The sequence below is a fragment of the Micromonas pusilla genome (genome assembly GCF_000151265.4).
Source record: "Micromonas pusilla CCMP1545 genomic scaffold MICPUCscaffold_1, whole genome shotgun sequence".
Lineage (NCBI taxonomy): Eukaryota > Viridiplantae > Chlorophyta > Mamiellophyceae > Mamiellales > Mamiellaceae > Micromonas > Micromonas pusilla.
The window spans coordinates 396,774-405,897 of NW_003315882.1; the positions used below are offsets into that span (position 1 = coordinate 396,774).

At 64.6% G+C, this 9,124-nt stretch overlaps 7 protein-coding genes across 7 annotated transcripts in view; 4 read left to right on the forward strand and 3 right to left on the reverse strand.

Annotated features, from left to right (window-relative positions):
* Positions 1–527, reverse strand: part of MICPUCDRAFT_49966 (uncharacterized protein) — a gene marked incomplete at its 3' end in the record, with an annotated part of 2,866 nt that extends 2,339 nt beyond the window's left edge. Inside the window, exon 1 of the mRNA XM_003055347.1 lies at positions 1–527. This exon is cut by the window's left edge and continues 2,339 nt beyond it.
* The window catches only part of MICPUCDRAFT_49967 (uncharacterized protein), a gene marked incomplete at its 5' end in the record, with an annotated part of 3,346 nt that extends 266 nt beyond the window's left edge, over positions 1–3,080 (reverse strand). The window contains 4 exons of the mRNA XM_003055348.1: positions 1–1,031; positions 1,073–1,480; positions 1,580–2,244; positions 2,396–3,080. The exon at positions 1–1,031 is cut by the window's left edge and continues 266 nt beyond it. Coding sequence (XP_003055394.1) covers positions 30–1,031; positions 1,073–1,480; positions 1,580–2,244; positions 2,396–3,080 — 2,760 coding nt within the window. The 3' untranslated portion in view covers positions 1–29. The remainder of the gene's footprint in view (positions 1,032–1,072; positions 1,481–1,579; positions 2,245–2,395) is intronic.
* Positions 3,081–3,554: 474 nt separating this feature from the next.
* TOP1 (DNA topoisomerase I) lies at positions 3,555–5,725 on the forward strand (the record flags this gene model as incomplete). The annotated part of the gene is made up of 1 exon (XM_003054803.1): positions 3,555–5,725. One exon carries the CDS (start codon positions 3,555–3,557, stop codon positions 5,610–5,612), a length of 2,058 nt encoding a protein of 685 aa, XP_003054849.1. The 3' UTR covers positions 5,613–5,725.
* A 64-nt stretch (positions 5,726–5,789) lies between these two features.
* Positions 5,790–6,331, forward strand: PSP4 (prasinophyte-specific protein-4; the record flags this gene model as incomplete). The annotated part of the gene is made up of 3 exons (XM_003054804.1): positions 5,790–5,861; positions 6,015–6,068; positions 6,239–6,331. The coding sequence occupies 3 exons, from the start codon at positions 5,790–5,792 to the stop codon at positions 6,329–6,331; spliced, it is 219 nt and encodes a 72-aa protein (XP_003054850.1).
* Positions 6,332–6,509: 178 nt separating this feature from the next.
* On the forward strand, positions 6,510–7,627 carry DSBA_FRNE (DSBA oxidoreductase; the record flags this gene model as incomplete). Its single annotated transcript, XM_003054805.1, has 1 exon — positions 6,510–7,627. The coding sequence occupies one exon, from the start codon at positions 6,510–6,512 to the stop codon at positions 7,362–7,364; it is 855 nt and encodes a 284-aa protein (XP_003054851.1). The 3' UTR covers positions 7,365–7,627.
* Positions 7,628–7,688: 61 nt separating this feature from the next.
* Positions 7,689–7,841, forward strand: MICPUCDRAFT_49971 (uncharacterized protein; the record flags this gene model as incomplete). Its single annotated transcript, XM_003054806.1, has 1 exon — positions 7,689–7,841. The coding sequence occupies one exon, from the start codon at positions 7,689–7,691 to the stop codon at positions 7,839–7,841; it is 153 nt and encodes a 50-aa protein (XP_003054852.1).
* Positions 7,842–7,967: 126 nt separating this feature from the next.
* On the reverse strand, positions 7,968–8,691 carry MICPUCDRAFT_46151 (uncharacterized protein). The gene has a single exon (XM_003055349.1). It carries the CDS (start codon positions 8,639–8,641, stop codon positions 8,180–8,182), a length of 462 nt encoding a protein of 153 aa, XP_003055395.1. The 5' UTR covers positions 8,642–8,691; the 3' UTR covers positions 7,968–8,179.
* Between the last annotated feature and the right edge of the window lie 433 nt (positions 8,692–9,124).

Genomic DNA, 9,124 nt, shown 5'->3' on the forward strand with positions numbered 1-9,124 from the left:
GCAGACTTTTTCCACCCTATCGCGCCCTTTCAAACGAGATCGGGCTCGTCCTCGCCCTCGTACGCGATCGACCGCTCCGTCGCCGCTTTCACGTTCTCCGACGTCAGCGCGCTCCCGGGCTTCGCTTTCATCATCAAACACGCGGCGAGCGTCACGCTCTCGGCGCCGAACATGACCATGCCGAGCCTCGTTCCCTCCGCGCCGACGAGGCCGGTGAACGCCCAGCCGCTCGCGACGCCCACCTGCGCCTGCGGCCCGAGCCTCTCGACGAGACGCATCGCGCACACCGCGGCGTTCATCTTATCGTCGCGCGTCGGACAGAGCAACCCCCACGCCGCTTTCAAGACGACGCCCTTGTCGTCCCATAGGTACTGGTTCACGACCCCGCCGAGGGCTTCGACGCACTCGTGGCACGTCTTAAACGCGTTGTTGTGCGCGTCCAAGTCGACGTCGTCGTCCACCGGGACGGGCACGCGCGCGAACAGCGACGCGATCGTCCGAAGTTCGGACATCCGCATCGAGTCCTTGCTCTCGTTCACGACGACGTGGCGGAGGACGTAGCGCTGGAGGTAGTGCACGCCCGTCGTCGCCATCGCCTCGCGGATATCCCTTCCCAGGCGTCGAACTTTCACCTCCGTCCTCTCCGCGGCTTTCTGCGCCTCCTCCGCGGCGCTCTTCATGACGTCCGCGACGGTGCCGTACACCGTCGCCCACGCGTGCGCCGCCGCCGGGGTCCAGTGCTCGCCGAGGCCCGCTTCCAGGGTTTCCAACAGCGCCTGCCCGACGACGTCGTAGTGCGCGGGTAGGACGCCGTACGCGAGGTGTTTCTTCCCGAGCATCGACAACACCGGGACGAGCTTCCCGATGTCTTGCAGCCCCGCGACGGCGACGCCGACGGTGGACATCACCTTCGTCGCGTGCGCTTTCAGCTGCGGGGACTCGTACAGGTTCACGACGTCGCGGAACGAGAACAGCTGCAAAGCCTCCGGGGCGATGCGAAAGACGTTTCGGAAGAACGCGACGCCGTTTCCCTCGAGGTTTTCCGCGACGAGAGCCCACGTGTTAGAGTCACCCGCACAAAAAAACAATCAGACACGCACACGCCCGAGTAGTTTGTCAAGTCATAACGCGAGCGATATAAGACGTGGGGAGCCCGACGCGGTAGATAAGAGGCGGGACGGTGTAATTTGAGTGATGCAGACGGAACAGACTGATGATCGAAGTTCTGGGTCCAGCCGATCCCGAGTACCAAGTACCAGCCGGAGATCAAGAAGCAGTTTGAGTGGACAGCGACAGCGACAGCGACGGCGACAGCGACAGCGACAGTGCCCGCGGGCGGTGCGGAGGGAGATGGAGATGATGCCGAGGGTGCTCGGGATGAAGACGAGATCGCCTTGACGCAGTCAAAGAAGAAACGCAAGACGAAGCGATGAAATAGGCAGAGTAAATCGCGACGATGTCGCGAGATAGCGTCGACAATCTGACGGAACCGGCGGAAACGAACGTGTAGACCATGATATGTAACGAAAACGAACGAAGATACGGGAAAGTGAGGGGATCCCTACCACGTGTTCGTGACCTGCGCGTTTCTGTCCTCCTCCACGGCTTTCGCGTGCGCCGCTCGGTACATCAACGTCGGCGTCCGCATCGCGTGCGCGAGCATGTTATGCGGCTTCCCCGCCCCGGGGGTCATGCCGTCGGTCGCGAACGCGGAGTCCGTGTCCGACGGCGGCGTCGGCGCCTTGGAGCCTCCGTCTTCGGAGGCGGCTTCGCTATTCCCCCGTCCGCGCGGCTTGAACCATTTCAAGTTGCCCATGTGTTTCATATGCTCCGGCAGCGTCCGCTCCGAGACGGGCTCGCCGCCGTCGACCAAGATTGTCCCTTTCTCGGACTCCTCGAGCAGCTCCACCGCCCTCTGAAGCGCGGACCCGACGAACAGCGTCCCTCGCCTGTGCTCGCCCGCCATCGTCCCGGAGTCGCACCCCAAGTGCAGCGTCCGCAGGTTTCCTCTCGCGATCCCGCCGTGAAGCTTGATGTGCTTGAACGCCTTCATCGAGCTCATCATCTGCGCGCACGCGACGCGCGCGCGCTCGGTCGTCGAGCGCGAGTTCGAGTTCGACTTGTTCCCCGCCCTGACCGAGTTCTCCCCCGCGTCGGCGGCGGCGTCGGCGGCGGCGCCGGCGAAGTCGGCGTCGGCGAAAAACGTCACGAGCGCGTCGCCGGCGAATTCCAGCACCAGCCCGCCTGGAGTTGAAAGGCGTCAGACGGAGTTGAAAGGCGTCGCGGTCGGGGATTGAAAGCGAGAGCTGGGCGGAGAGATGCGCCGGGAAAAGTCCTTAAGGATCGGCGTTCACCATGCCAACGCGGTCGTATGGGGACCAGTGTAAGAACGCACCAGCCTCGACGACGATGTGCACGAGCACGTCGAAGATGGCGTGCAGCGTCTCCCCGAACTCCTCGATCCCGCGGTTACCCTTCGCGTTGAGCGATATCTCGAGCTTCGTGAACCCGGAGACGTCGACGACGAGCGCGACGCCTGGGATGCGCTCGCCCTCGAACGGCGGCGCCCGCCTGAGATCGCCCGCCAGCTGTTTCAGGACGACGCGCGAGAGGAACGGCCGGAGCGCGGTCGCTTGCTTCGGAGTGAGGTAGTACCCGGGGTGCGACGCCTGCGCGCGCGATGGGAGACGGCGGAGGAGGAGGTGAGCGCGGTCGGGCGAGGGCGCGCGCGGCGCGATACGGGAGGGAGGCGCGCGCCCCGGGCGGGCGGGGTGTTCGCGATCGCGAATCGATAGTGAATCGATAGCGAATAATCGGAGAAAACGACGTTCGATCGGCGGGCGACGCGCGCGCGCGCGGACGGACGGGCGAGGAACGACGGGCGACGGGCGACGCACGTCCTGCGCCGCGGCGGCGCGGTCTTCGTCGAACGAGCTCCGCTTCGTTTTGATCGTCAGCTTCGACCCTTTCAGCGGAGGCAATTTCTTCCGAACACTCGCGCCCCTCCGCCCCGCGGTCGCGACGTCGTCGAACCCGTCGTCGCCGTCGGTCGATCTCGGCTTGGACGCGAGGCACCCCATGCCGCCGCGTCCCATCTCGAGACCGTCTCGATGTCGCGCGACGCGGCGGAGCTCCGTGCGTCCGCGCGGAGCGCGAGTGTCCCTTCGCGTGGTTCGGAAAAACGTGTCAGGGAGGCAGCAACCCGAAAAGGCGCTCGATCGGGTGTTGGCAAACGACCGGCGGTTCAACGCGTCGAACGCGCAAACCTCGATGAACCACCGGTTTCAATTATTTTTGACCGGCAGCGAGCGTCAATTCTAGCTCTAAGGAGTCGTTGCGTTGCCTGACGAGGATCTTTCCCTCGCGCGATCGGACGCCGCAGTGTCGACCGTCGCGCCGCACGCGCGAACCACCCGGGGTCGCTCGAAGCGTCTCCGCGCGCGCCGAGACCGCACGCGCGACCGCGGCGAGAAGATCCGCCGCCGAGCTCGAAGCGCGGCACCTCCGATCGGACCGCGTCCACGCGACCGCGCGCCGAGGCGAATTCCCATCCGATGGCGATCCTGCACTCGGACTCGGACGACGACGTCCCGCTCGCCGCGCGCGCGCCGAACGCGCCGCCGGCGACGGCGCCCGCGGCGCCCGCGCCCCCCGCGGCGCCCGCGCCGGTCGCGGCCGCGCCGCCTCCCGCGCCCGTCGCCCCCGCGCCCGCGAAGGCGGACGACAGCGACAGCGACGACGTCCCCCTCGCCGCGCGGTTCGCGCCTCCGCCCCCGATCCGCAAGGCGGCTCTCAAGGCGATGATGCCGTCCACCGCGGAGAAGAAGCGCAAGGCGGAGAGCGACAGCGACGACGACGTCCCGATCGGATCGCTCGCGAAGAAGTCGAAGCCGTCGTCGGCGTCGAAGCCGAAGCCGAAGCCGAAGCCGTCCAAGCCGAAGCCGAAGCCGAGGTCGCCCGCGTCCAAGCCGCGCCCCGCGTCCGCGAAGGTGGCGCGATCCGTGGCGGAGCCGTGGAAGGGAAAGAAAGGGACGAAGAAGCAGTGGAAGACTTTGGAGCACCACGGCGTCGTGTTCCCGCCGCCGTACGAGCCGAACAAGGTCCCGCTGACGTACGACGGCGTCGACATCGTGTTGCTGCCGCACGAGGAGGAGGCTGCGAACTTCTTCGCGGTCATGAAGGACACGGATTACGCGCAGAAGGATGTCTTCGTGAAGAACTTTTGGGAGGGATTTAAAAAAGTCTTGCGCGGCGGCCCGCACGCGATGACGATCAAGGAGTTCAAGAAGTGCGACTTCACGAAGATGTACATGTGGCATCTGAAAGAGAGGGAGAAGAAGAAGGCGATCAGCAACGAGGACAAGAAGAAGGCGAAAGCCGCGAAGGATGCGGAGGAGGAGAAGTACAACTGGGCCGTCATCGACGGGCGGCGCGAACGCGTCGGCAACTTCCGCGTCGAGCCCCCCGGCTTGTTCCGCGGCCGCGGCGAGCACCCGAAGATGGGACGCATCAAGAAGCGGATCATGCCCGAGGACATCACGATCAACATCGGTAAGGGCGTGCCGGCGCCGGACCCGGGACCCGGGCACAAGTGGAAGGACGTGATACACAACGACACCGTCACGTGGCTCTGCGGCTGGAACGACACGATCAACACCAAGGACTGGAAGTACGTCCAGTTCGGCGCGATGTCCTCGATCAAAGCCGAGAGCGACATTCAAAAGTACGAGAAAGCGAGAAAGCTCAAGCTCGCGGTCGACGCGATCAGGAGGGATTACTTCAAGAAGATGAAGACGGGAGATATGCTCGCGAAGCAGCTCGCGGTGACGACGTACCTCGTGGACAAACTCGCGTTGCGAGCGGGCGGGGAGAAGGACGAGGACCTCGCGGACACCGTGGGCGTGTGCACCCTGCGCGTCGGTCACGTGGAGTTCATCACGCCGAGCACGCTGAAGCTCGACTTCCTCGGTAAGGACTCGATCCGGTATTTACAAGAGCACGAGGTGGACCCTCTCGTGTTCGAGGCGATGCAAAAGTTTTGCAAGGGGAAAAAGCCGGATAACGACATCTTCGATCAGATCGACCCGTCAAAGGTAAACAAGCACCTCCAGACGCTGATGCCCGGCCTGACGATCAAGGTGTTCAGGACGTACAACGCGTCGTTCGTCCTGAACAAGCTCCTGAAGGACACGAACCCGAGAGACACGGTGCCGCTGAAGAAGGCGGCGTACGACGCGGCGAACAAGGAGGTGGCGGTGCTGTGCAACCACCAAAAGGGCGAGAGCAAGGCGCACGGCGCGCAGATGGAGAAACTCGTGGACAAGAAGAAGGCGATGGAGAAGGAGCTGAAGGCGCTGCGGCAGGACAAGGAGAAGAACAAGTCCAAGATAAGCACGATGAAGGAGCGGCTCGCGAAGCTTGAGCTTCAGATGAAGATGAAGGAGGACCTCAAGACGGTGTCGCTGGGGACGTCGAAGATCAACTACCTGGATCCGCGGATCACGATCGCGTGGTGCAAGCGCAACGAGGTCCCGCCGCCGACGGTGTTCACGCGCGCGCTCGTCGAGAAGTTCAACTGGTCCATGGAGGTGGAGCCTGATTTTGATTTTTAAGCGCGGCCGGCGAGGGGAGCGGAGCGGAGCGGAGAGAGGAGGTAGCGGAGAGTGCACATACACACCACGGCGACGGACGGAGACGGTTTCAACGATTTCTGATCTGATGTCACTCATCACGCTCACGCAAACCCTCGCGTGAAAACCTCTGCCGCCGCGTCACACACCTCGGCGCCGATGCCTTTCGTTCACGTCGCGTGGCTCCCGAAAGCGTGCCGCACCCCGGAGATTCGCAAGGAGGTCGCATCGGTGCGTCGACGTCGCGCGCCAGTTCCGCGTCGTCGGCGTGCGTCATAGCGCCTCGCGGCTCGGCTTTCCGCACATTCCGCGCACTCCGCTCGTCTTCGCGCGTCGTCGTCTCACGCGCGCCGCGCCCTCCCCCCGTCCCGTCGCCTCGAGCAGGCGATCATCAAAGCCGTCACCGCGGTCAAGGGCGCGGAGATCACCCCGGACAAGGTGCGCGTCGACCGAACGCGCCGCCGTCTCTCGCGCGGAACGAGCGCGCGTCTCGCCGTCGATCCCTCCTCCCTCCTCCGTCCGACCCGTCGTCCGTCGACTGACGAGAACCACGACCCGCGCGACCTCGTCCCGTCCCACCCCTCGCGTCCCTCGCTCGCGTCCATCAGGTCGTCGTCCGATTCAGCGAGGCCGTGGACGGATTCGCGCTCCCTCCCGGTCACACGCACGAGAACGTGGACCAGCCCGTCGCGAAGAAGTAAGCGCGCGGCGGCGGCGGCGGCGGCGAGCGAGAGGAGGGATCGAGCGATCGTACGTCGCCGGATCGATCGGATAGAAGAAGATCGGATGGCGGCGGCGAGGCGCGTCGCGACGGCGACGCTCGCGTCCCTCCGCGCCCGCTCGCTCGCGCCCTTCTCGACGCGCGTCCCCTTCGCGTCCATGGCGACGACGACGACGACGACGACGACGCCGACCGAGAAGCACCAGCTCGTCACCGTGGAGCTCATAAGCGACACGATGTGACCCAACGGGTTCATCGGCAAGCGTCACCTGCAAAACGCGATGCGCGAGGTGACGCGGACGCCGATGGACGCTGACAATCCGCTGAGGTTCAGCGTGCTTCGCGTGCCGTTCTTCCTGGAGCCGGACTACGAGGAAGACCCGGAGTGGCACGAGACGAATCGCGCGAGGTTGGAGCGGAAGTGGGGAGGGAAGGAGGCGTTCGCCGCGCAGAAGCGTCGGCACCGTCTGAAGGAACGCGGGCGAGAGGTGGGCATCGAGCACTTCAACCTCGACAGGCTCGCGTCGAACACGCTCAAGTCGCACCGGTTGATTCAGTGGGTCACGAAACATCGCGGATGCGTCGCGTCCGAGGCGCTGTACAACGACCTGAACGACCGGCACTTCGTGAGAGGGCAGAAGCTCAACGACGTCGAGATGCTCTGCGACGCCGCGGAGAGCGTCGGCGCGGACCGCGCGGAGTGCGACGCGTTCCTGAAATCAGACGAGGGCCTCGCCGAGATTCGGCTCGCGCAGGCGGTTTTGCGACGGATGGGGATACACTCGATTCCGAACTTTGTCATCGGCGGGAAGTACGTCGTCGGCGGCGCCGTGCACGCCTCGGAGCTTGTGGAGATTTTCCGCGAGATCGAGAAGACGGGCGAGGGCGCGCCGGACAGCGCGTTCGCGGAGACGCTTCAGATCCCGGTCGAGATGCGGTCGAAAACGCTTCCTTTGGATGCGTTACCCACGCACGCACCCAAGACGACGTCGGCTTCCGCGTCGTCCGTGTAGTAGTGAGCGTGAGCGGGCGAGCGCTAGCTCTATTTTTTACGCGCCGCGCCGGGCGCGCGCGCCGGTTCGCGAGCGCGACGAACTCGTGAAGGATCGCGCGCGAATCGGCCGCTCCGACGACGGCCGTCGCGCGATCCCGATTTCGTTTCGAGCGCTCGACGAACGCGGCGCGCGCGGAGACGCGCGGCGCGGTAGTCGGTGTTGAATGTAGACGTGACGAACGCGACGAGCGATTCGTTCGCGATCGACGCGTGCGTTTCCGGATCCTCCTCGGTTTTGTGACCGCGCGCGAGAAACGCGCGGCAGTTTTCGTCGCACGAAGGGATGGCGGACACCGCGCGGCGGTGCAGGACGTACTGCCGGTGGCTAGCGATGATCGTCGTCGCTTACATGTCGTGGCGTCACCGCGCGGACATCCTCGGCACGATGCGCGACGCGGGAGTGCTCCCGAAGGCGTGGGTCGAGGAGAAATCGTGACGACGATCGACGCCGAAGAGAAAGAAAAAGGGGACCGATCTTTTCTCTTCGTCAACACCGAGGGGAAAAGAAATGAATCGCGAGTAAAACGCGCGCACACTAGCGATAGCGTAGGACGAAATCGTCGACTTGTACGTAGTATTATTCTTTTACAACAGACCGCGCGTTTGGGTCGTTATTAGTGCGCGTCAGCGGCGTGATGGTATAACAGTCGCGTTCCCCCCGTCGTCGAATCGCGGCGCTTTTTCTTCTTTATCAATATCCCTCGGTGGTACAACAAAGCGCGCGCGGCGCCGACGACGTCCCAGATGACCTTCATTCCCTCGTGTCGGCTCCCCTCACTTCGATCCGACCTTCACAGCCTTGTCCCCGAAGTAGTACTCCACGTCCGCGACGACGCCGTCCTTGAACCACCCGGTCGGGACCCAGGACGTGTCGTACGGATCGTACCACGACAGCCGCGGCTTGACCCTCTTCGACTCGTCCACGACGAGGACGTCTCTCACGAACTCGCTCTTCGCCGCCAAGCGCGCTATCGGGAAAATGTGTGGGAGTTCGGGAACGTAGATCGTGTCCTCCTTCTTCGCGACCGGCTCGCGCTTGCGCTGCGCCTCCGCGATCATGTCCAGCGCGGGGCCGAAAGACGCGCCAATTCTCGTCGCCGCGTCCCCGAGCGGCATCTCGTCGCTGTACTTGGCGTCGAACGAGATGAACGTCCGAGACTGCTGCGACGCCCCCGCGACGCGCGCGAGGAGGGTCCTCCGCGCGAGCTCGTTGTTTCTCGCGATCGTGCGAAGCATCGCGTCGTCTCCGTGATATCTCGGCGCGTGCGGCTACCTAGGGTGCGCGCGTCGAAGTGCGGTGCAAAAGTGATTTGCTGACGAGGACCACGTCACGTTTTCTTGATATTTTCGCGAGTGGGGAGGTTTTTAGGGTTCGCAGACCGTCGATCGGCCGCGCGCGCGCGAGATCTAAAAACCCAGATTCGAAAAAGTGTGGCACGTGCCATGGGACGTGTGGCATGCGTCATCTTTTTGGTTGATCGGTCGCACGGGTCGAAGGTAAGGGTGAAATTTCGTTGACCGGTGGAAGCTCCTTCTAACGACGATTTCGACCGGGCCGGGCCCCGCGAGCGCGGCGAAACGCGGACGGACTCGACGCGCGGCACCGTCTGGACCAGAATAATGCGTGCATCTTGCGGCGGCGCTCGCGCGTCTCCGCAGTCCCCGCCGCGCGTCGACGCCCTCACCCGCGCGTCACCCGCGCGCGGGGCGGTCGACACT

What these genes read in the sequence shown, in the direction of transcription:
- MICPUCDRAFT_46151 (XM_003055349.1), bottom strand. Translation starts at nt 8,641, where the DNA reads ATGCTTCGCACGATCGCGAGAAACAACGAGCTCGCGCGGAGGACCCTC.